Source organism: Sapajus apella, unplaced genomic scaffold (assembly GCF_009761245.1).
Source record: "Sapajus apella isolate SASKATOON/1434 unplaced genomic scaffold, GSC_monkey_1.0 scaffold230, whole genome shotgun sequence".
Lineage (NCBI taxonomy): Eukaryota > Metazoa > Chordata > Mammalia > Primates > Cebidae > Sapajus > Sapajus apella.
In genome coordinates this window covers 560,887-586,743 of record NW_022437170.1, presented here as the reverse complement: position 1 = coordinate 586,743, position 25,857 = coordinate 560,887, and the positions used below count along the sequence as shown (strand labels likewise).

The window sequence follows — 25,857 nt, the reverse complement described above, 5'->3', positions numbered from 1 at the left end:
TTATTTTTAGTAGAGACAGGGTTTCACCATGTTGACCAGGATGGTCTCAATCTCTTGACCTCGTGATCCACCTGCCTCGGCCTCCCAAAGTGCTGGGATTACAGGCACCGTGCCAGCCTGAAAATGTGTCTTAAGATAGTCCATTTCTCTTTCATGTAAAATATACCAAGATGTAGGTAGTCTAAGGCTGGCAAAGTACCTTCCTGTTTATCAGAGTCACGTCACGTTTTCTGCCGTACATTCTAGCAGATGGCCTAAATCTTCAGGATGAATTTAAGTGCTATGATAACTGCTGAATCTCCAAACACCTTTGGAGATTAAATGATGCAGATAAAAAAGAAAAAAATGTTAAAAGGCACAAGGGGGCTTTCCCCAGTTGTCTGCTTACTTTTTTAAGGAACCCTCCCACTAGACCTCTCAACAACTTCCGTTTCCATTAGTCAAAACTTAGTAGCATGATCACACTTAGCAACAAAGATAGTGATAGACTAGATAGATGATAGATAGATAGATAGATTTTTTAAGTGGGCACACTGCCATTATAAATAATAGTGAGTCTGCTGGTAATGAACAAAGGATGTTGGATCCACTATAGTCTGTTAAGCCTAGTAATATGACTTTCTTGTTGTTAGCTATACACTGGTTTGCTGTAATCCCACTTACAATTTTTAAATTTATGTTCACAAACATGGTTTGCAAGTCATTTTTTCTCCAAAATTTCTATTTGGTGGGAAAATTGTAAAATATTGGGATTATCTCTCCTTGGTTTTTCCTTATAACTAATAATTATTCCTGAAAACTCTGGAATGTTTTTCTTTTCTGGGGTGGGGTAAAAATAGAGGGACTAGGTAGATTTACAAACCAGTGATTCAATTTGTTTTGTAAAATTTTCATTTCCTTAAAAACTCTAAGTCCTAATCAAGTCTTATTCTTTCCCACAGTATCTGATTCCTAACCTCAATACCGTCAACATTTCTGGCTTCTGCCAGGCAAGGCTACATGTAGCTTTTCATCTGAAAAAACAACAAACTAAAATCTAACCCTAGGTACTAGTCAACTGAATATAAACTTTCTCTTATGAATTTATTCTGACTTCTTTGGTATCAGGAATAAAATACACTTTTACAATATTTCCCAGATTGGGGGATATACTTCAGCAAATATCTGCGATTCTTTGTTTACATAAGATTTCTCTTCCCTTCTGTGAATCATCATTCTTCACCCCAGGTATCTTGAGATTGGATTCTGTATGATGAACAGAACACACAAAAAATATGGCATTTGGAAATCATTAAATTCCCCCTCTTCAAGGATGAAAGTTTCTTTAGGGTCCCCTCCTCTAATAGTGTACAAAGCAAAAGGTGTTTCAGAAATATTTGCCGTGTTGAATCCTTATATTCCAAGATAGCCCTAATCTAACTGGCAGGGTCCCACTCTTCCCAGATTAATGCCCACTCACATAACAGATTTGATGAGATAGTGAAGAAAATTAATTTTGTGAGTAGACAACTGGCAGAATTTATCACCACTGTGACTCTGTAGCTACACACAAATATTTTAAGCAGCATCACTGATGACACATTATCTTAAATTTAGGTTTTAAGATCATTATTCTCCATGTTATAGATGGGCATCAAAAGCAGTCCCCTCTTGACCACACTCCAGAATTGTTTGAAACTTTTCAATAAAAACTTATCCATTTCCCTAGAGGCTCAGTGAGTATATGATGCCAACAGTAAGTTTCATGACCTCATAGCATGGGCCAAGTTCCTCCCATGGAATATAAATGGAAACTTGAAAGACTTCCATCCTGTCTTGGGAAACAACCATTTCCAAATGTCCACATATCCTTGCAAGCTCTCTCTAGCCCCCATTTCTGAAGCAGTCTGATTTAGTAAGCTGTATGCAATACACACAATGGCTAATGCAATCAAACAAGGAATGTATTAAAAGCACACTCAGTAGTTCAAATTAAAGGACAAGTGAACAAGGTTAAGAAAATGACAGTAACAAAAGCTGTTCTGGGAACCTCTATTGAAATAGCTACTTATTACATCAAGATGCTACCATAGAACAAAAGCTCATTTTGCTTTTCTGTACTTGAAAAATCCATTAACAATGTACAGTTGAGTCTCAGCAGACCACAATGATCATGCCAAGTCCTTGGCAGGGCATCTTGAATCATGGTTCCATCATGACTGCATACACTGTGAGGGAATGTGTCTCTAAAAGGAAATCAAGATGTTCTCACCAGTGAAGGCAGAAGATTCCAGGCTACACAAACACATAAAATGTGCACTATATTGATTACGATAAAGAGGTTGCTGCCAAGACTGCTTCCAAAAAGTAGAAGACAACACAAGAAAATGTCTGCGATGTGGAAATGCATTCTTAATGAACCATATTATCCTAGTAACAAGTTGCATTTGATAAGACACAAAAAAACAATGTTGGTAATGCAGAGCAGAAATCTCTGTAAGATGATATTGTATTTACTTCTGTCTCACAAATGGCATTCACAAGTAAAGTGCCAAACTGCAAAAATCATATTATGTAGTACACATAGGAAGATATCTAATTATCCCTGTAAGCTCTGGGATGTATTTCTTATTGTTAACCTCATTACTGGATTCATTCGTACATTGAAATAATCTGTATCTTATTATTTATAAGAATTTTCTTGAATCTCTTCCTGAAATTCTGGAACAACTGGAACATAATTTCTCTTAAAATGATTCCTAGTGGCTCACACCTATAATCCCAGCACTTAGGGAGGCCAAAGCAGGCAGATCACAAGGTCAAGAGATCAAGACCATCCTAGCAAACATGGTGAAATGCTGTCTCTACTAAAAATACAAAAAGTAGCTGGGCATGGTGGCATGCGCCTGTAGTCCCAGCAACTTGGGAGGCTGAGCCAGGAGAATCACTTGAACCCCAGAGGCAGAGGCTGCAGTGAACCAAGACTGCACCACTGAACTCCAGCCTGGTGACAGAGCGAGACTCCATCTCAAAAAAAAAAAAAAGATTCCTAAAGGAAATTTTTTTTTTCTTAGAATGAAGCTTCTGATACAAAGTGAGTTTAACAGTCCAGCTGTGGCTTGATATATTCATAGGTGTTCATTCCTATATATATATATTTTTCTCCCCCAGGGATTTGTCATTTCTAGATTTAAAACTTCCTTTATAACATGGTTCCTTCAAGGTATAAGCTTCCGATATGTAAAATGTTTGTAATTTTGTTAATTCTGCCATTCATTAGCTCAATAATTTCTTTCACTAAAAGCCTGTATACTATGAACTTCAAAGAAGACTATTCTGTATTTCTTTGGTTTATGAAGTTTCCTCTTTGTGAATCTTATATTAATAAAACAACTTTACAACATTCATTTAACATGGTTCCTCACCTGTATGAACTTTTTTTAAAAAAAGATGATTTGCTGCTGAAGATTTTCAGAGGAGTTAAATTCATAGTTTTCCTGTGTATTTTCTACTATCTTTTTTCATGTAAAGAACAGCTTTCTGTGGATGCCTTTCCATATGCAGTGTATTCACAAAGTTTCTATTCAGTATGAGTTTTCTGGAGGATAACAAGATGACTCCACTTATAGAGTTTCTCTTTATATATGCTTTTGTTGGTATCTCTTGTGAATTCACTTTTCAGAGTTTCATACTATCATCAATGTTTGTCATTTATATGAGTTCTCTGATGCATAATCAGCTGTGACTTCCAACAAAAGGCTTTCCCACATTCAGTGCACTTACAGGGCTTCTCTCCTGTATGTGTTCTCTGATGTGCACTGAGAATTGATTTTTGAGAGAATGTTTTCCCACATTCATTGCACCCATAGGGTTTCTCTCCTGAATGAGTTCTCTGATGCACAGTGAGCTGAGAATTCCTAATGAAGGCTTTTCCACATTCATTGCATTCATATGGTTTCTCTCTTGTGTGCATTCTCTGGTGTACAAGAAGCCGTAATTTCCCACTGAAGGACTTCTCACACTGACTACATTTATAAGGGTTCACCACTGCATGAGTTCGCTCATGTACAATGAGTAGTGACTTCCAAATGAAGGCTTTCCCACATTCATTACATTCATATGGTTTCTCACCTGAATGAGTTCTCATGTGTATAATGAGGTATGACTTGCTGCTAAAAGCTTTCCCACATTCACTGCACCCGTAAGGCTTTTCCCCTGCATGAGTTCGTTGATGTGAAATCAGCTGGTCTTTCCTATTAAAGGCTTTCCCACATTCACTGCATTCATAGGGATTTTCTCCTGTGTGAATTCTCTGATGCACAATGAGTTGTGAATTGAAACTAAAGGATTTCCCGCATTCACTGCACTCATGTGGTTTCTCTCCTGTATGAGTTCGCATATGTATAATAAGGTATGACTTGCTCCTGAAGGCTTTCCCACACTCACTGCATCCATATGGTTTTACTCCTGTGTGACTTCTCTGATGTACAATGAGCTGGGACTTCAAACTAAAGTTTTTTTCACACTGACTGCATCCATAGGGTTTTACTCCAGTGTGCACTCCTTGATGTACAATGAGTTGTGACTTGAACGTAAAGGCTTTTGCACATTCATTACAACTGTAGGGTTTTTCTCCTGTATGAGTTCTCTGATGTACAATCAGGTTTGACTTTGTATTAAAGGCTTTCTGACACTCACTACATTCAAATGGTTTCTCCCCTGTATGAGTTCTCTGGTGTATAATAAGCTGTGATTTTAAACCAAAAGCTTTTCCACATTCAATGCATTCATAAGGCTTCTCCCCTGCATGAGTTCTCTGGTGTGAAATAAGCTGGTATTTCCGACTGAAGACTTTCCCACATTCATGGCATTCATAGGGGTTCTCTCCTGTATGAATCCTCTGATGTATAATGAGCTGTGACTTAAAACTAAAGGCTTTTCCACAATCATTGCATTCATGGAGTTTTTCTCCTGTGTGAGTTCTTAGATGTATAATAAGGTATGACTTGCTCCTGAAGGCTTTGCCACATTCATTGCATACATAAGGTTTCATTCCTGTGTGACTTCTCTGATGTACAATGAGCTGTGATTTCAAACTGAATGCCTTCCCACACTGAATACACCCATAGGGCTTTACTCCTGTGTGAATCCCCCGATGTACAATGAGCTGTGAACTGAATGTAAAGGCTTTTCCACAATCACTACAAACATAGGGTTTCTCCCCTGTATGCATTCTCTGATGTACCATAAGGTTTGACTTTGTATTAAAGGCTTTCTGACATTCGCTGCATTCATATGGTTTCTCTCCTGTATGAATTCTTTCATGTATAATGAGCTGTGATTTTAAACCAAAAGCTTTTCCACATTCATTACACACATACGGTTTCTGTCCTGAATGAGTTTTCTGGTGTGAAACAAGCTGGTCTTTCCTACTGAAGACTTTACCACATTCATAGCACTCATAGGGATTCTCACCTGTGTGAATTCTCCGATGTATAACAAGTTCTGAATTGAAACTGAATTTTTTTCCACATTCACTGCATTCATGTAGTTTCTCTCCTGTATGAATTCTCTGATGTACAAAGAGGTATGATTTACTACTGAAGTCTTTCCCACATTCGTTGCACCCATAGGGTTTCTCTTCTGCATGAGTTCTCTGATGCACTACAAGGTATGACTTGCTGCTGAAGGCTTTCTCACAATAGCTGCATCCAAAGAGTTTTTCTCCCATATACATTTGCTGTAACGTAAGTTGTGATTTCTTATTGACAGTTTTTCCAGATTGATTACTTTCACAGTATTTTATTCCAATAATAGTTTGCTCATGTTTAGAATGGAGGAATGATTCCCCATGTACCTGAATCCTGTTAGGATTCTTTCGAGCATAATTACTAGTGAAATCTATATATTTCAAATTCTTTCCATGTGTGCCACACGTATGAGGTTTTTGTCTCGAAAGATAACTTGTACTAAGAAGACATAGTTTTCCAAATGCAGTGCATTCAAAGCTTTTAGCCATACTTCTCAGCTTGCCTTGATTTTCCTGATGCCATTCCATAAGATCATCAATTTTCCAGACTTTGTCTAGAAATGAGAACAATTAGTCATATGTTATAAATAATAACGTGATTGTGTTATAGTAGAAAGTTGCCTATGAAATGCCATATCATGAGGTTTTTTAGTTTCAGGTATCAGATCTGAATATAGATAAATTCTCAGGTGTAAAAACACTCAGACTACTAGGCACTGAAACAAATAAACACCAAACTGAAGATAGGCATGGTAAACTGATAAGAAGTTTAAAAGTTTTGCAAATTGGATAAAAAAGGCAAAATAGGCACAAAGAACAATGAACATAATATAAAGATGTCATAAGGGATCTATGAACATTAGATTTATTCAAAAAATAATTATTAAGTACATACTATGTGCCAAACACTGTGCCAACTTCTAGAGAAATGGCAGATTTCTATAGAACACTGCAGATTACTTCCTAGTCCTCCTGGGAATAACATCTCAATACCTAGACATAGATAAAAATAAACTGAAGGAACATCATTCCTTAACAGGACAAGAAGCAGTTCTTAAAAGCATTCAGATAAATCAAAACAAAAACAAAAACAAGCTTCCTACAATGTAACAAAAATTAGAATGGCATTAGACTTCTCATTAGGAAAACCAGAGGAAAGAAAAAAAAGCAATGAGGAACAAAGTCAAAACACTTACAGATGCACAAGTCTCAATGTTTATATCACACATGTACCTTTTCCCAGGAAGCTCTCTTGAGTTGCTCCAAGAAAAGAAATGACAGGGGATACAGAAAATGAAATTTAAAAGGAGGTCCTGGGATAAAAATTACACAGCAGGCCTTAAGAAAAACTAGGCTACTCTGAAGCAAGCCAGAAAAACTTAGCAGTCAATATCACCAAGAAGATAAAAGGAATACAATTAATAATTTGGCTGAGATTACCAGCCAAAAATACTCAGACCCTGAAAGGAACATCTAGAGTTAAATATATGATGAAAACATTAATGATAACAAAATTAAACAAGCAAAAAATTTACAGAAAAAATACAAATTTATAAACAAAAATTAATCGTTGTATACTTGCATGATTTACCTGCAAACAGAAATTAACAGTCAGAACCAACATATAAACTGAAAACAAATCTAACCAAAAATATCAAATTAATATATCAGAATGATGGAGGCATGGGAACATGGCAAGAGACATGCCTACATTAGGAGTATGTATATGGTGGGAAGGTATGGAGGGAAGAGAGTGAAGGAAGTAAATCACCTTTCTATACCAAGTAGTCATTAAGGGAGAAAGCCAAGGTGTAGCAGAATAAGCTGGTTATTTAGAAATATGGAGGCAACTGCCACAAGAGTTAAAAAGAGACTGATGGTGTTGTCTTTAGCAGGCATTGGAAAGAGAGTGCACAGGATAGTCAAAAGCTGTCTGAACACAAAAATGCAAAGTGAAAGATACAAAATAGATAGGAAATAAGACAAAGGATGAAGTCTTGTCACAACAGGAAATATCTGGAGGTTGAGTAGAAAACAGATGCCCCAAAATAACATACTAACCAGGTTAATGAAAGAAAAGGATATTAAAAGAAAGCAGCAGCAAGTCAGGCTCAGAGACAGCAGATCACAGGATCTTAACATCTCACTCCAGGTTTACTGTGAAAAACTGCAGGTAGTTTTCCTATTAAATCTGATCCATCAGCCGGGCACGGTGGCTCAAGCCTGTAATCCCAGCACTTTGGGAGGCCAAGGCGCGCGAATCACAAGGTCAGGAATTCGAGACCAGTCTGGCCAAGAAAATGAAACTCCATCTCTACTAAACAATGCAAAAAAATTAGCCAGGTGTGGTGGTGTGCACCTATAATCCCAGCTACTCGGGAGGCTGAGGCAGGGGAATCACGTGAACCCAGGAGGCAGAGGTTGCAGTGAGCTGAGATCACGCCATTACACTCCAGCCCAGGCAAGAGTTTAAGACTCCGTCTCAAAAAAAGAAAAAAGAAAAAAAAATCTGATCCATCTTATTCATTTTGTATGCAACCATCAAATTATATTTCCCCAAATTTTAATTCCCCACTAGGGCAGTATCTTTCATTAATGCACTGACAGATACAAATGAGCACTTTCAGCCTTCACAATGGCTTGACAGGGAGTGATACTACCAAACGGTCCTATTGTAAAAACTGTCCCCAACAAATGATAATAGGCCAGTGAGTAATTACTCTGTGACCTAGAATCAGATTTGCTCCTGTGTTTGTCTGTCACTGTTTTTTTTTCTGTAGACTTGCAATCCTTGTATAGGATTTGACAGTAAGGATGGATACTGAGACCGCCCTTACTATCGAATCCTATACTCTTTCCTTCCCTTCCTTCTGTTGCTGGTACCACACCCATCCTTCTCTTTGCTTAGTTCCTGTATCTCTGCATTCATCATTTGAAATCTAATGTATCTTCTCCAGAGCATGCTCTTTGTAACAATAATGGCAAAAATAAGACTATGCTTGACACCTCAAGGTAGAGTTCAAAGAATTCAAAAAATCAGGGAATACCAAACCCAGTAACTAAAAGACAGGCTTCTTTTGGAGAGAGTCTTGCTCTGTCGCCAGGCTGGAGTGCAGTGGCGCAATCTCGGCTCACTGCAACCTCTGCCTCCTGGGTTCAAGTGATTCTTCCACCTCAGCCTCCCAAGTAGCTGGGACCACAGGCACATGCCACTACACCCAGCTAATTTTTGTATTTTTAGTAGAGATGGGGTTTCACCATGTTGGCCAAGATGGTCTCGGTCCCTTGACCTTGTGATCCGCCCACCTCGGCCTCCCAAAGTGCTGGGATTACAGGCGTGAGCCACCGTGCCTGGCGGCTTTTTTATTTTTCAAGTTATTTATTTATTTTACCTTTTTTTAAAATTGCATTTTAGGTTTTGGTGTACATGTGAAGAACATGCAAGATTGTTGCACAGGTACACACATGGCAGCATGATTTTCTGCTTTCCTCCCCTTCACCTATATCTGGCATTTCTCCCCATGAGAGATGGCTTTTTTTTTTTAAGAGAAGGGGTCCCTCTCTGTCACCCAGATTCGAGTGCAGGGGTACAGTCATCGCTCAATATATCCTCAACCTCCTAGACTCAAGTGATCCTCCCACCTCAGCATCCCAAGTAGCTGGGACTACTGGCAAAAGCCATCATGCCCAGCTAATTTTAAAAAATTTTTGTAGAGATGGGGTCTCTCTATGTTGCCAAAGCTGGTCTTAAGCTCCTGGCCTCAAGTGATCCTCCCACCTTGGCCTCCCAAAGTGCTGGGATCACAGATATGAGCCACTGCACCCGGCCCAGGAATTCTTAAGCTTGAATAGCATTTAAAGATGATTCAAGACCATATTAAATATGATTCCTGGCTGTGGTCCAAAGGAAATCACTGGGAACCCAAATATACACCAAGAGAATTGAGATTCTGAAGCTACAGAAAAGCAGAATGGAAGCTGTTAAGGTTTGAATGTGTCCCCTCTAAAACTCATGGGGAAACTTAATCCCCATTTTGGTGGCAGAGGAGGCGATTAAGTCATGCTCTCAACTTGGCAACACAAATGGACTCAGACAGTAGCAGTCTCCCCAGTGACCATATTGAGTTTAGTCACAGATGATAATGGAAAAGGATTAGGCCTGGAGAAACAAAGCTTCACCAGGTAGCTTATTTCACTGCCACGGAAAGAAATCCTGACAAAATCAGTAGCTACCATGTGGTGTTCACTGCTGCTGTCCTTCTGGAACTGGGGGACCCAATGCTTGTCTTATCCCTCTACATTTGGATGGCTAGATGTGTTTAATTTATCTTTAATTATAGGTCTACAGACTATAAAGAACTACTCCCAGGTCTGAATGAGAACAGGATCCTATACTTGCATTAATGTAGCACAAGAATAAACATATTGGTTGCAGCAAATATTTGAAGACTGATGGCTGGGAAGATGGGTGTGACGGGTGCTGCCTGGCCACGGAAAGTGAAGGCAGACAGTGCTGCTTGCCCAGTGGTTCTTCTGCCCTGTTCCTGGCTGGCAGTAACCTGATTTTTTTCTACCCCCATCCTTAAGGTGATGTGCTTCAGTCAGGGAAGTGGGGACCCATTTCCATCCCCAGCCCCGCTTCTAAAAGTAAAGCATAATTTATCTGAGCCAGCAGAGATAGTCCCATTTCCTTTTCCAGAGCCTTCCTCAGACGGGCATGTGACAAAAATTTAGCCTGTTGAACATGATCAGTCTGCTTGGGACTTCCTTGGATGAGTTTCCCTGTTTGACAGAGTCGTATGTGAAGAAACAGCCCTTTTTATTTCCTTGGCCACTGGTATATCCACAGGCATCTAGAAAGATGAAATGCAGTAGCCATCTGAGGACCATTAGGGTAGAGAGCCTAACGAAAATGCCAACATACCTATATGGGCCCTTGGTGATTGAGTGAGTCAATCCCTTCGTTGATACTGGAGCTGCCCCACTTCAGGACTTCTTGTGATGTGTAGTAATTAATCACTTCTGCTTCAATTAGTTGGTCTGAGATTGACCAACAACTGCAGCTGAAGCAATCCAAGTAATACAAGGACTAACTGCCGATTTACGCTGTCATGCTAGTAATAGAATGGGGGAACATGTCTGACAGTAACACTGAAGATGAATTTGTATAAAAAGAGTAAAATGAATAAAGTTAGCTAAGTACAACAATCCAGACATGATAATACTGGCCTTATTTTGAGTGGGAATTGAGAAGATGAGGGCTTTAAAAGACCTCTTTTTAAAGGACCAAAATGCTAAGACTGTACCAAAACTAGTAAGGGAGCCTGGCACAGAAAGGAAATTCAAGCTGACTTTCCCCAGTGTTAGGAAAAAGAAAAACCTTAAAATCAAAAGAACAGTAGGATAAACAAAGAGAAGAAGGATGAAAAGAAGGTGGTAAGAAGGTGGCTACAGAGCAGTGGAAGAGATGATTCTAGTTTCTGAAAATGAGGCCAGGGAGTGGCACAAGGAAGATGCCAGTGAATCAATCAAAACCAGGACCAAAGGGCAGATAAAAGATCAATGTGGCTATCAATTACCAGTAGAGCAAAAAAAGAATTTACATTTTCAGAATGGAAGTTGTTAAGGTTTGAATACGTCCCCTCTAAAACTCATGTTGAAACTTAATCCCCATTGTGGTGGCGTTAAGAGGAGGCAATCAAGTCATGTCCTCATGAATGGATTAGCAGCTTCTAAAAGGGCTTGAGGGAACCATCTTAGGCCTTTTTTGCCCCTCTTTCTGTTCCACAGTGTTCCTCACCTCCAGAGGATGCAGCAACAAGGCATCATCTTGGAGAACAGACCAGGCCCTCACCAGACACCAAACCTGCTAGCACCTTGGCTTTGGACTTCCCAGCCTCCAAAACTGTGAGAAATAAATTTCTGGGCTTTATTGCATCAGTCTGTAGTATTTTATTATAGCAACGCAAATGGACTCAGAAGTCTTTTTGTTTGGAAATGACGTCTCACTGTCCCCTAGGCCGGAGTGTAGTGGCACAATAGTTCACCGCAGCATCAAATTCCTGGGCTCAAGCAATCCTCCTGCCTCAGCTGCCCAAGGAGCTGGGACTAAAGGTGCACACCACCACACTCGGCTAATATATGTCTTAAAAGTTACACTATATGAAGGAAATGAAGAATAAAGACCTCTTGGATTCAAAAAAGCAAGAGAAGCCCAGTAGAACATGAAGGGAAAAAGTGCTTGGTCATGCAGCACAAGAGCAGGATCAATTCGGGTCACTACAGGGTCATCGACACTAACAAATGACAAAGGAATGTGCTCAGAAGGTCCAGAGTGATAATGTTAAAGCCATTAGCATAGAGAAGCACAAAAGGGGTAGCATCTACTAACAGGTTTCAGAAAGAAGGAAGATGAGACTGTGGTTGTTGACTTTATGTGTAAGAAATTTAAATGTAGGGCCGGGCGCAGTGGCTCACACCTGTAATCCCAGCACTTTGTGTGGCAGAGGCGGGCAGATCATGAGGTTAAGAAATCGAGACCATCCTGGCCAACATGGTGAAACCCATCTCTACTAAAAATACAAAAATTAGCTGGGTGTGGTGGCATGCACCTGTAGTCCCAGCTACTTGGGACACTGAGGCAGGAGAGCTGATTGCATCCGGGAGGCGGAGATTGCAGTGAGCCAAGATCGCACCATTGCACTCCAGCCTGGCTCCTGGTAACAAAGCAAAACTCTGTCTCAAAAAAAAAAAAAAAAAGACAAAAGAAATTTAAATGTAATTTTCAAAATACGGAAAGAAAAGAGAAGGGGCATAAAAGTCACATGAAGTGAGGGAAAGAGGAAAGGCTTGCTAAAATGCGTAATGAAATGAGTCTATCACCAAGACAGAGTAAGGGGGAAAATAAAGATGCCAACAATACGATTAAAAGTACATGGTGCCAGGCACCATGCGGTGGCTCCTGCCTGAAATCCCAGCACTTTGGGAGGCTGAAGCAGGTGGATCACAAGGTCAGGAGCCCAAGACCAGCCTGACTCACATGGTGAAGTGAGTCACCTGTCTCTACTAAAAATACAAAAATTAGCTGGGCGTGGTGGCATGCGTCTGTAGTCCCAGCTACTCGGGAGGCTGAGGCAGAAGAATTGCTTGAATCTGGAAGACGGAGGTTGCAGTGAGCAGAGATCAAACCACTGTACTCCAGCCTGGGTGACAGTGTGAGACTCTGTCTAAAAAAAACATAAAACAGAGTACATGGTAAGGCCGGGCATGGTGGCTGACGCCTGTAATCCCAGCTTTGGGAGGCTGAGGCAGGCAGATCACCTGAGGTCAGGAGTTTGAGACTAGCCTGCCCAACATGGCAAAACCCCGTCTCTACTAAAAATACAAAAATTAGCTGAATGTGGTAGCACACAACTGTTCCCAGCTACTCAGGAGGCTGACACAGAACTGCTTGAACTCAGGAGGCAGAGGTTGCAGTAAGCTAAGATTGCACCACTGCACTCCAGCCTGGGCAACAGGGCAAGATTCTGTTTCAAAATTAAAAAAAAAATAAATAAATAAGAGTGCATGCGTATATGTGAGGGAAAGAACAAACGAGGAGCACATCACATTAGAATTTATGCTAATTCTGAATAAAGAGGAAAATATTTGTCTCCATCACTCACTTGGACAGCACTGATTTGGAATTGGGGCTGGTACCATACACAGCTCTTCTCCTTGTTCCAACTTGAAGATGATGTCAGGTTTGGTGTGTTGATACCCTATAAATAGAAAATCACAGACAACCTGGAACAAACAGCTTGGCATTCCGGGATTCTGAAGAATGGGGAAGATTTGGTTTGGAGGTAGCATGATGAAGCTGCCTTTTTGCAATTTAGCAAAGTAAAGACCATTCAACTTGCATACTGCCCAATGGGGAACTAAGAAAATCTGGCCTTAAAATCTAAGTCCAAAATCACTAAGTATTTTACAGAAGGCCTCCAGTTTTCAGCAACCAAGGAGAAAAGCCTGGAGATTGAGCACACTCCTGCTCAGGGAGGCAGCACTTACCTAGGGATACCAGGTTGCTATAGTTCTCCAACATCACACTCCTGTACAGGCACTTCTGAGCTGGGTCTAGCAGCTCCCACTCCTCCCAGGTAAAATCCACAAACACATCCATGAATGACAATGGTCCCTGAAATACAATATTGTCATCCAATCTCAAGTTATTTTACTAGGTTTGTGGAAAAATAGCTGCTTAGGATGTGCATTATTTACATTAAACTTTGTGAGAAAACAAAAATTGTATTGAAAACATCCATCAATGTGCATTAAATCAGTCATCTTTCATTCAACATTTGACAACTAGGATAACCTCTTTTTAAAGTTTTCATCTATCCTAGAAACCATCTATACAAGGGTTCTCAGACATTGGACCTTCAGTACTAAAGGCAGGACAGTCAGGCAAACAAGTTCAACTGATCACTCTATATCTGCAATACAGTTACTGACCTCTTGGTGCCAGGAATATAAAAATGAGTGAAATAAGAGTCCTGCCCCCAAGAAGTATTCAGCACTGCAGATGGAAGGAAAGCTACATATGCAAATGCAACTGGAAGTCAAAGAAGCTAGAATAAAAGAACACAGATTACAATGTGGACACAAAGGAAGAAGTAAGCAATGCTGTTTGACAGTGTCAGGTGGATTCTGTGAAAGGGTATACAGGTACCCAGAAGAGAAGACACATTAAAACTTTGTGGACTAAAAAGGTAACTGCTCTAAGTAGCAGCTGCTCTGTGGGACAAAAGACCTAATCATGAACATACACAGGTGGTAAATGAGCATATAAAGCATGTTTAATACCATGTGTCATTAGGGAATTGCAAATCCAGACAAAAATAAGACACCACTACACACCTATTAGAATAGATAAAATCCAAAAAACTGACCACCAAATGCTGGAGAGAATGTGGAGCAATAGAAACTCATATTCACTGCTGGTGGGAATGAAAAGTCACTTCAGAAGACAGTTTGGCAGCTTCTTATAAATCTAAACAGTCTTACCATATAATCCAGCAACCACGCCCTAGGTACTGAAAACTTATGTCAAAGCAAGAACAAGAAGACACACATGACAAATATCAGATATGAAAAGAAGTTATCATTACTGAGCTCACAAATATGAAAATACTCCTCTATGCTCTCAAATTTGATAAGTTAGATGAAAAGGGTACATTCCTTGGAAGACATAAATTACCAAACTCATTCAAGAACAGATAAACTTAACTGATAATTCTACATCTATTAAAGAAATATTGGGAGGCCAAGGCAGGTGGATCATGAGGTCAAGAGATTGAGACCATCCTGGTTAACATGGTCAAACCCTGTCTCTACTAAAAGTACAAAAATTAGCTGGGTGTGGTGGCGCATGCCTGTAGTCCTAGCTACTTGGGAGGCTGAGGCAGGGGAATAGCTTGAAACCAGGAGGCGGAGTTTGCAGTGAGCCAAGATTGTGCCACTGCACTCCAGCCTGGTGACAGAGCAAGACTCCGTCTCAAAAAAAAAAAAAAAAAAAAAAAAAAAAAGGCATAAAATTTGTAGTTAACAGCATACAGATTGGAAATAAATAAATAAAAGTGTCCTTTATTATAGAGAGAGTAAGAAGGAAACTGAGGGTGCCAACGAAAAGATTAACATGACACAATTGTTTATGAAGAAAATACCAAAAAATCTAAGAAAGTTCCTAGAATTAACTAGTGAATGTAGCAAGGTCACAGGATACAGGCTCAATACATAAAAGTTGGCTATATGCCTATACAACAGCAATAAGTCATTTGATTTTGAAATTAATTGGCTGGGTGCCATGGCTCACACCTGTAATCCCAGCACTTTAAGAGGCTGAGGTAGGTGGACCACTTGAGATCAGGAGTTTGAAACGAGCCTGGCAAACATGGTGAAACCCCTTCTCTACTAAAAATACAAAAATTAGCTGGGTGTGGTGGTACACACCCATAGTCCCAGCTACTCAGGAGGCTGAGGCAGGAGAATTGCTTGACTCAGGAAGCGGAGGCTGCAGTGAGCCAAGATTGTGCCACTGCACTCCAGCCTGGGTGACAGAGCAAGACTCCATCTAAAAAAAAAAAAAAAAAAGAAGAAATTAAGAAACTGATACTCTTTACAACAGCAACAACAAAACAGAACTTACATATAAATCTAAAATATCTGTGTAGGATCTCTATGCTCAATATAAACACTGATTTTTAAAAATCAAAGATCTAAATAATGGGAGACCTTGTGTTCATGAATTTGAACTCAATCCCCAATGTACTGTAAATCTAAAAGTGAAAGGTAAAGTAATAAAGTAATAACGAAAAAAATCTTTATGAGCTTAGGATAAGAAAAAGATTTCTTAAATAGGACACAAAATACAATTCAAGGTGAGATTTGGAAAAAGAAAAAAAAATAGGACACAAAAATCATTAGCAATAAAAGAAAAAAAATTTGTAACCCAGAGTCAGTAAAAGTTAGAAATATCTTCATCAAAAGTAAGCATTAAGAGAGTAAAAAAGCAAGCCAATATTGGTGGTAAAAGAAGCATCCCAGGTAAGAATTTGAATATAGACTTCATATTACGTTTGTTTTAAACTTTAATGTGCATGAATCAGAGTCTTGTTAAAACAAAGAGTCTGGTACTAACGGCATTGAGATGAACTCTGATATTCTGCATTTCTAACAAGCTTCCGGAACAATGCATACTTTGTAAACATACTTTCTTTTTTTTTTTTTTAAAGGATACACATAAAACACAAAATAACTTTTTGGGGATGGGGAAGGAGATGGAAATTATGAGGAAATAAGAGAATATATAAATAGAGGTAGACAAGGACCTTACATGAACCAGTGATGATAAAAGGACCATGGGCCAGGCACAGTGGCTTATGACTGTAATCTCAGCAACTCGGGAGGCTGAGGCAGGAGGACTGCTTGAGCTTAGGAGTTGATGACCAGCCTGAGCAACATAGCGAGACCTCCTCTCTACAAAAAATAAAAAACATAGCCAGGCGTGGTGGCACTTGCCTGCTGTCCCAGCTACTCAAGAGGCTGAGGTAGGAGGATCACTTGAGCCTGGGAGTTTGAAGCTGCAGTGAGTTATGATTTTAACACTGCACCCCAGTCTGGGGGACAGAGCAAGACCCTGTCTCACACACACACACACACACAAAAGCGGGGGGTGGCGTTCTTCAACTGAACTGAGGAGTGATTAATTTAAATTAACCCTTTGACCTAAGGATCTCCATCCCTCTCCACACCGAAATAGAAAAATAATAAAGAAAACACCAGGAATAAACAAATGAGAAGCTTACCCAGGACTTGGTGATTTGGGGCTGCTCTTGGGAAATAAATAGACACTCTAGAACTTTCTCTGTCCTGTGACTCTTCTGCTTCTGCCCAGGTGTTCCAGGGAGACGTTGCAGATTAGGAGTCCCTTGGCCCAAGATGGATTCCTGATCTTGGAGCTTTCTGATCCTATCCCATGAACTGTTTCGTTCTTGGAGAGGTGGGACCTGTGGACTCAAGGGCAAATTTCCTTTAGCCAGTGTAATTTCCTTTGGATCCCAATCTTGGTCTTCTTAGGCTGGCGAATCATGCTCACACAGAGGCTGGACTGCATGTTCTGTAGACTGTGCACAGTGCCACTACAGGGCAAAGGTGAGACAAAATGCACACAGGGAATCCAATTCCACCCACAGATTCTGCACGGGCCCCCAGACCCCTGAAGGTGCAGTGACCACACCTGAGATTCACTAAATATTTACACAACTTCTGGGCAGCCACTTAAATGAGAAAATGATGCTAAGTGCTAGGGAGTAAACAAGTCCCAGTTTTAGGTGACTATACTTCAGTATGAGATTTCTGAATGAAACACCATTTCAATCCAAGTTTCTCTTTCACCACCTAGATATCTGTGAACAACTCACTTCACCTCTCTGAGTCTTGCTTACTCCTAATCAAAACAAAAGAGACTTAACAAAACAGTAAAAGAATTTTTTAAAACCATGATATTAATAATATAAAAACAAAAACAAACTAGGTAACAGGGTCACACGATATGGGCAGATGTGACCAACTGCAAAAGTAGTAAAGGAGTGGGAGCTGAGGGGAGATTCTGATGGGTCACTTTGCTGTAAGATCTCCAAAGTCACCAATAAACACGTATCCCTAGGAGGAGAGTACCCTCCTCCTGGTGGAATCTAAGCAATCAAGAAACATTTTTCTTTTTTTGGAGACAGGGTCTCAGTCTGTCACCCAGGCTGAGTGGTGATCACAGCTTACTGCAGCCTCGACCACCCATGCTCAAGTGATCCTTCTACCTCAGCCTCCTGAGTAGCTGGGACTACAGGTGAGCAACACCATGCCTAGCTCACTTTTTTTTTTTTTTTTTTTTGGTAGAGATGGAGTCTTGCTATGTTGCCCAGGCTATTCTTGAACTCCTGGCCTCAGGTGATCCCACCACCTTAGCCTCCCAAAGTACTGGGGTTACAGGCATGAGCCAGCACTGAGCAAGCAAGAAACAACAGGCTGAATTCCTCTCAGCATCAGAGCTGCAGATGGCTGTAAAAAAATATTCCTAAAGTCACTAAGTGACCAAACAGTGCTGTGGCCATCTAAAGAAAATCTGAGAACTAATGGGCATATAGTTCCTTCCAGAAGCACAGATTCTTACTCTGAGGGAAAGCTGTCAGAGACACAGACCAAATTGAACAGCAACAGAAGACAGAAAAAAGACTCAGGCAGAGAGAGGGAACTCACAGTGAGAGTAAGAGGAGAGAGAAAGGCCAGACAGAAGAAAACAGAGAAGGCTGTGAGTAAGAGGGAGGCAAGAGAGAAGGTTTAGACAGTAAGAGGGAAGGATTCAGAGAAAGCTTATTACAAAAATTATTTAACAACAAAATACATCATGCTGGGCATGGAAGGTCATGCCTGTAATCCCAGCATTTTGAGAGGCTGAGGTGGGGGGATCACCTGAGGTCAGGAGTTCCAGACCAGCCTGGCCAATATGTGAAACCCCATCTCTACTAAAACTACAAAAACTAGCCAGGTGTGGTGGCACACCTGTAATCCCAGTTACCAGGGAGGCTGAGGTGCGAGAATCACTTGAACCTGGAAAGTGGAGGTTGCTGTGAGCCAAGATCACACCACTGCACTGCAGCCTGGGTGATAGAGTGAGATGCCATCACAAACACAACAACAAAAACCAAATATATCACATACATGTGAGAGAAACACATTAGAAAAGAAGGCACGTTTAAATTCAGGAAATGCAAGGTAAGAAGCAGAAAAGAAATGGCTTCCTGACAAGGCTTAGCACCAAGAGTTCAGGTCATGTTTTGGCCCTTCATGATAAAAACAGAGGCAGAGCCCTCACACAGCGAAGCTCCAGAAAGATGTCCTGGCTTGTCCTGACTCGTCCTAGCCTCCAAACAGGGACTTCCTGCCACAAAGCAAACGGCGTCTTAATAGGCCGGTTTGGGAGGGCAGCGGGCTTACCCACACTACATTATTATGAAGGAAAAAGAACCAAATGGGGCTCCAACAGACAATAAAAGCATATCCAAAATATCTGACCACACAAAAACTGTAACGTCATATTTTAAAATACAGTAAAAGAAATTAGAAAACAAAATTTCGAAAGGATATATAAAAAATAAAAGAGCCTAGAAAGTAGATGCTTAGACAACTGAAAAATGTGAGCTGAAAAATACTGGGACAAATAAATTAGGAAAAAAATTCAGAAATGAAAATTACATGAGGAGGGACACAAAAAAGCACCAAGGGCCTAGGCAGCCCAGGTAAAAAGTGGGAAAAGCCTAAAAGAAAACGGAATAAAAAATTAGAAAAAGAAACAGTAAATGAAATGACTTATGAAAAGTCTGTTCACAGAGGCATTTTTATAACCCAAATATCTATGACTATTGAACTGGTTGAAAACACTACGGGACATCGATACAGCCACTATAAAGGTAGCCAACAATCTCTACGTACCAGTATTGGTACAATATAATGATCAATATATACTATTAGTGATAAAGACAAGGGAAAAATGGTACACACAGAAAGCTAGCTTTTGTGTAAAAAAAGAAGGGGGATTGCAAGTATATGTATATGCATGTGTTTCCCATATAAATGGGATCATATAATATCTAGTCTTTTGTGGCTGGCTTTTTTCACTTCACATAATGCTTTCAAGATTTATGCTTGTCATAGCATGTATCGATAGTTTGTTCCTTTTGTTGCTGAATAGTATTCCATCATGTTTCATCACTCATCCGTTAATGGACATTTAGATAATTCCCTGGAGACCAACAGCTTCTCTCTCGGAGCTGTCTCTCTGTACACTGTCACACTCTACCCACTCTACATTTCACTCTACATTTCAGGGTCTAGGATCCTAGAATCTCTGACTCTTGAGAAATCTTCAACCTACATACAGAGACTAAATACAGTGCACAGGCCAGAAAAATGCATGTAGAGCCAGACTGTCTGGGTTCAAGTCCTGGCTCTACATTCACCAGGGGTGCCACCTGGGCTTTCAACTACCCATTTCTGGGCCTCAGCATCCTTACCCATCAAAGGGGAATAATAGGATTCACCACCTGGGGCTACTGTGAGGGTTTAAGGTAGTAATACCTAATAAAAGATTCAGCACAGAACCTCATACATAGTAGACACTGAGCAAGGAAGGCAGCAAATCACACTTTCATGTGGGTACCTATGCAACAATCTTACATGTTCTTCACATGTACCCCAAAACCTAAAATGCAATTAAAAAAAAAAAAAAAGGAAAGAAATGGCAAAAGAAAGCAAAACAAAACAAAAACCCCAGGAATACGTAATGAAAATCAACCATGCTACAAAATGACAATCAGTAAGATGAAAAGCATATACTGTTTCTTAGAAAAGAGGACTCTTATAACTCGATCAAGACAGAATTTTAAAAAAGAAAAAAAAAGAAAAGAGGACTCTACCTTCAAACATCCCTCAACTCTGACCAGTCTCCATTTCTACCACCATAGACAAAATCCTTGCTATCTCTTGTCTGAAGCACTGCAGTGATCTAATCAATCTCGTTTCCCAGCTCTTCCTGTGTCTACCCTTGCCCACCTACAACCTGTTCTCTACTCAGCACTCAGAAGGGTCTTTGGAAATCCTAAACAGATCATGTTGCTCCCCTTCTCAGCACCACATCCACTCCCCAACCCCATGGTTTCCTAGCCTGATGTGGCCTCTGGCCATCTATGTTCATCTGCTCTCCTCTCTCTCACTCCCTACGCCCAGCCACAAAGGGCTTCCTTCCAGGTTACAAAGGCACCAAACTTCTCCTGCCTCATGGCCTTGGCCCTGGCTGTTCCCATCCTGGATGCTTTTCTACCTGCTCTTCCCAAGGCTGGCTTGCTACTGTAACTCAGACTTAGCTCAGATGTCACTTTCTTAGTGGGGTCCTTCCCTGAGCACCCAAGCTATAAGTAGCCCTCACTCATTCTTTCACATTAACCAACTTTAATTCTGTTACAAAACTCTGATGTTTTCTTTTTACTTGTGAGTAGTTTCTTCAACATTTATTTGGCATCTGTCTCCCTTCCAAGAGCATGGATTCCATCGGTCTCATTCACCATCACAAGCTGGCACCTAGAAGGAAGCCTAGCACATAGTAGGTGCTAAATTAATCATCAGACGAATGAATAAATAAATGAATACTTCAAAAACCAAGGGGTATGATTTGTATTTATTAGGGTGATCTTTATCTTGAGAGGGTATATACTGCAGTATTAAGAACTCAAGAGTTTGGAGCCTGGTTGTCTTGGATTTAATTCTGTCTTTCTTCTGCTACTTATGTGCTGTGTGATCTTGGCAAATCACTTCTGTCATGACTTCCTCATTTGCAAAGTAGGGCTTAACATCAGTGCCTTCTTCATGAGGCTGCTGTAAGGATTAAAGTTAGTATCTATAAAGTGCTTAAACATGTGGCTGGAATATAACAAGCACTCTATAAATGCTGACTAGTATTAATGAAGTTGGAAAACTCTCTTTATATAAGTCCTCTGTATTTCCTATATTACCACTGTAAATGGAAAAATTTACTTATAGATACTACTTATAAATTAAAAGCCTATTGATTTTTAGATTGATTTTGTATGAAGGTACCTTACTGGATTTTCCTCAAACTGCCATTCTCTTCCCATTACAATAGAGCGCCTTGCTTAACTCTATACTACTGTTTCTACTGCCTCATTCCCATTTCTGCTGTCAACTGCTGGTCTCACCATCCCAGCCCTTCACCCTTCTCCCTTACCTATCACACATATATATTCATACTCTGCTGTAGAAAGATTGCTAGCAACAGTCACCACTACCATTACCACTAAATTCTTTTTTTTTTTTTTTTTTTTGAGCCAGATTCTCACTCTGTCACCCAGGCTGGAGCACAGTGGTGCGATCTCAGCTCACTGGGTTCAAGCGATTCTCCTGCCTCAGCCTCCCATGTAGCTGGGATTACAGGGGCCCACCAACATGCCTAGCTAGTTTTTATATTTTCCAGGGAGGATTTTGCCATGTTGTCCAGGCTGGTCTCAAACTCCTGACCTCAGGGGATCCACCCAACTCAGCCTCCCAAAGTGTTGGGATTACAGGCATGAGCCACCATGTCTGGCCCATCACTACTAAATTCAATTTAGGTTTTTATGACTGCTATGGTTTGAATGGTTGCATCTGTCCAAAATTCATATTGAAACTTAACCCCCATTGTGGTGGTATTAAGAGGTTGGTCCAATTGGCTGGGCGTGGTGGTATGCAACTGTAATCCTAGCTGCACTCCAGCCTGAGCGACACCGTGAGACTCTGTTAAAAAAAAAAAAAAAAAAAAGAGGTGGGCCTTTAAATAGTGAATAAGTCATGAGGGCTTTCCTTCACAAATGGGATTAATATCCTCTTAAAAGAGGTTTCAGAGAGCTGCCTGGCCCTTCCATCTCTTTGGCCATGTGAGGACACAGCATTCTTCCCTTTTTTCTCCCTTGCACCACGTAAGGATACAGCAAGAAAGTGCTACCTTGAAAGCAGAGAGCAGCCCTCATCAGATACCAAATCTGCCAGCACCTTGATCTTCAACTTCTTAGCCTCCAAAATTGTAAGAAAGTAGTATCTGTTCTAAGTTACCCAGTCTGTGATACTTTATTACAGCAGTACTAAGACCACGATCTAGTGTTACTTGATCTCCCTCACACGTCACTTGACGAGCATTTGTTTCCTTAACTGTGAATTACTTGTCTCTCCCCTGTTTTCTCTCACTGTTCTTGGGTTCCATCTCCGTCTCCAACACCTCTTCCCCTGCTTCTCTTGTCATTTCCCTGACCTCTGTCCTCAGTTCTCTTCTTGCGGTACACATTCTCCCTGAGCTACTTTGGCCACATCTAATTTGTGCAACCCTATCCAGGTCTTTTTCTTGAGAAACATGCCTGCCCATTTCCCCACTAGCAACCTCTACCTAGAGGATACAATTTATATAAAACTGAAATCTACCCACCTCTACCAAACACAGTTCTGATAGTCTTCCCTTACTCAGCAAATGGTGACACTCCCAACCCAGGCCCTAAGAGCAGAACTCCAGTTGTCATCCCTGGCTTTTCTGCCTCTCTCTTATCACTGCACCCAACTAGTTATGCTTCTGCCTCTTTACCTCCTCCTCTCCTTTCTCCTTTGTTTCTCCCCAAGATGGAGTCTTGCTCTGTTGCCCAGGCTGGAGTGCAGTGGCACAATCCTGGCTCACTGCAACCTCCGCCTCCAGAGTTCAAGTGATTCTCCTGTCTCAGCCTCCCAAGTAGCTGCGATTACAGGCATGCGCCACCATACCCCGGTAATTTTTTGTATTTTTAGTAGAGAAAGGGTTTTGCCATGTTGGCCAGGCTGGTCTCAAACTCCTGACCTCAGATGTTCAGCCTGCCTCGGCCTCCCAAAGTGCTAGGATTACAGGCATGAGCCACTGTATCTGGCGCCTCCTCTCCTTTCTCAAAACCACTAACTTACTTAAACCCTTGTATTCTCTTACCTGCTAGACTGTAGATTGTTCTACCCCCAAATCCTTTGTGAAAACACTTCAATAAGTAGACTCCTTCCCCTGTATCAGTGGTCTCCAACCAGGGACCAGTTTTGTGGAAGACAATTTTTCCATGGACGGGGAGTTGCGGGGTGAGGGGGGGGCGGCAATGGCTTCTGGATAAAATTGTTCCACCTCAGATCATCAGGCATTAGTCAGAGTCCCAGAAGGAGGACACAACCTAGATCTTTCACATGCACAGTTCACAATAGGGTTTTTGCGATGAGAATCTAATGCAGCCTCTGATAGGAGGCAGAGCTCAGGCAGTAATGCTCACTAACCTGCCACTCACCTCCTGCCATGCAGTCCAGTTCCTAACAGGCCACAGACCGGTACCAGTCTGAAGCCAGGGGGTTGGGGACTGCCTGCCCTATATGATAAAATCCAGGTTTCTAATGGAGTCCTCAAAGCCCTCGATGATCTTAGGCTTATGGCTCTAGCCTCGTTTTTTAATATACACCTCTACTATCAGCATTAAACTCTCCATTTCAGCAACCCTAAAGTGCCCAAAGTTCACTGTGAGATCAATTCAAGCCTCTCAAATGTGCACACGTTACTTCTTTTTCCTAGGCTGGTTTTCATCCTTTGCCTACTTTAGGTTTGTCATCTTTCAAACCTAAGTTTAAGAATCTCTTAATCATTGAAGCATTTGGAAGTTAGAGGGTATCCTTACTTCCAAAACTGACCCATTTCTGTATGCCCCCGTATACTTCCACAGCCTGCTTCCAGGGCATGCATTAACTTGTCATTGTGTTTTTCTTGTCCACCATCCCAAACAGACCACTGTTCTTCAAGACAGGGATGATGAGCAACCTATCTTTGCATTTTTAGCACCTGTCCCAGGGTCTAGCAAACAAAATACAATAAACAAAGATGTTGAGCAAGTGAATAAAAATGTTTGTAATTTCCAAAATAAGATTCAAAGATCCCAGACACAGGAGACACTCAGTAAATGCAGACTGAAAAAACTGAAAGATGTGTGAGTACCCCTTGTTTAACTCAAAGTTCAGGGTACAAAGTTGTCAAAAAAAGAGACTGATGAAAGGAGGAAAACAGGAAGTCTGATGACAAGAAGCATTTCTGGAAAGCCTAACATGCTCTAAACGAATCCAGCTACCTAGAACAGCGGCAGGACGAGAAAGCTCCGGGCAAATTCAGACTCCGGAAGAGATAAAGTGGGTACACGCTGGCATTCAGGGAGAGCTTTTCAAGAATGAGAGAAAACTCCTACTCACCCAGATAGAAGCTGTCCGGACCCTGGTGGCCATCCCTGGGGTCAGTTTCGTGTGACAGGAGGTGACAGATCGCGAGGGAGGCTAGGAGAGACAGCACGGTGAAGAAGGCGGTCTCCCTGCAGTCCCCAAACCCAGAGCGGGAGGGTCCGAGGCACCAGGGCTGCCTGCCATCCTTGGAGCCGAGACTCCTTCCCTCCCACAGCTACGGGATTCAAAATCTCCACCCGCCACCAACACACAGGTTAGGGTCACGCCACCGTCCCAGGTCTGAAGCAGGAGAGATGAGTTCTGTCCCGTCCCGCCGCGTTGAAACTGGAGGAATTCCGCACCTCCGGCTCCTCCAAACCCTGAATGGGCAGCAGGATAGCAGCCAGAGGGCTCGCGGCCACTCCAGTCTCAGGTGACCGGGTGACCACAATGGGTGACGAACGCCATCCGCGGAACAAGGCTCTCACCGCCGGCGCCGAGCAATGGAAGCCGTTAAGGTGTCGCACAGGAATTGCGTCATTGAGAGTCGAAGGCGAAAACTATAACTCCCAGAGGCCTCTGCGAGGAGTTACTCCCACGCTGCAGGGTTCTGCTCAAGGGCCAGCGGGAGGGGGCGTGCTAAGGTGACCCGGAAGCTCAGGCTCTCCTGGCACAGTCCCTGAACTCAGGCACTTGCAGGTTTCAAACAATAAAAAGAATTAAAATACTTGACACCAATGGCTCGACGGTGAGAGGGTTGTAAATTAGGTTACAAGTGTTCTACTCCCTGCGTTACTGAAATGGTAAAAATACTATTTTGCTTTACACGTTAATAACACAAGGATTCGTAAAATTGCCATTACATGTTAACATAAATAATATTTTAATGAAAATTAAATATATTTTACAAAAGAAAAAATTTATTAAGGAGTGGCTTTGTTTTTGTTTCTTTTCTGACTTACTAGAAAGCTGAATTCTCATATTTGCTTCTATAATCTGTTGCATATGTTGTTTTT

At 41.3% G+C, this 25,857-nt stretch overlaps 1 protein-coding gene across 3 annotated transcripts; it reads right to left on the bottom strand.

Moving 5' to 3' along the window:
* Nucleotides 1–3,049: 3,049 nt before the first annotated feature.
* On the bottom strand, nt 3,050–25,555 carry ZNF268 (zinc finger protein 268). 3 transcript variants are annotated; one of them, XM_032271363.1, is made up of 6 exons: nt 25,114–25,554; nt 24,875–24,955; nt 16,855–17,055; nt 13,559–13,685; nt 13,174–13,269; nt 3,050–6,063 (listed from the first exon to the last, which is right to left on the bottom strand). In XM_032271363.1, exons 2-6 carry the CDS (start codon nt 24,905–24,907, stop codon nt 3,677–3,679), a joined length of 2,844 nt encoding a protein of 947 aa, XP_032127254.1. In that variant the 5' UTR covers nt 24,908–24,955; nt 25,114–25,554; the 3' UTR covers nt 3,050–3,676. The 3 variants fall into 3 exon arrangements, with proteins under 3 accessions (XP_032127254.1, XP_032127255.1, XP_032127256.1); XM_032271364.1 differs by having other exon boundaries at nt 25,330–25,554; XM_032271365.1 differs by lacking the exon at nt 16,855–17,055 and having other exon boundaries at nt 24,875–25,555.
* Between the last annotated feature and the right edge of the window lie 302 nt (nt 25,556–25,857).

What these genes read in the sequence shown, in the direction of transcription:
- ZNF268 (XM_032271363.1), bottom strand. Translation starts at nt 24,907, where the DNA reads ATGGCCACCAGGGTCCGGACAGCTTCTATCTGG. An exon ending in CCCAAATCACCAAGTCCTGG is followed by an intron (nt 13,686 to 16,854) that starts GTAAGCTTCTCA and finishes ATTGTATTTCAG; the next exon opens with GGACCATTGTCATTCATGGA. An exon ending in TCCAAATCAGTGCTGTCCAA is followed by an intron (nt 6,064 to 13,173) that starts GTGAGTGATGGA and finishes TCTCATTTCTAG; the next exon opens with ACAAAGTCTGGAAAATTGAT.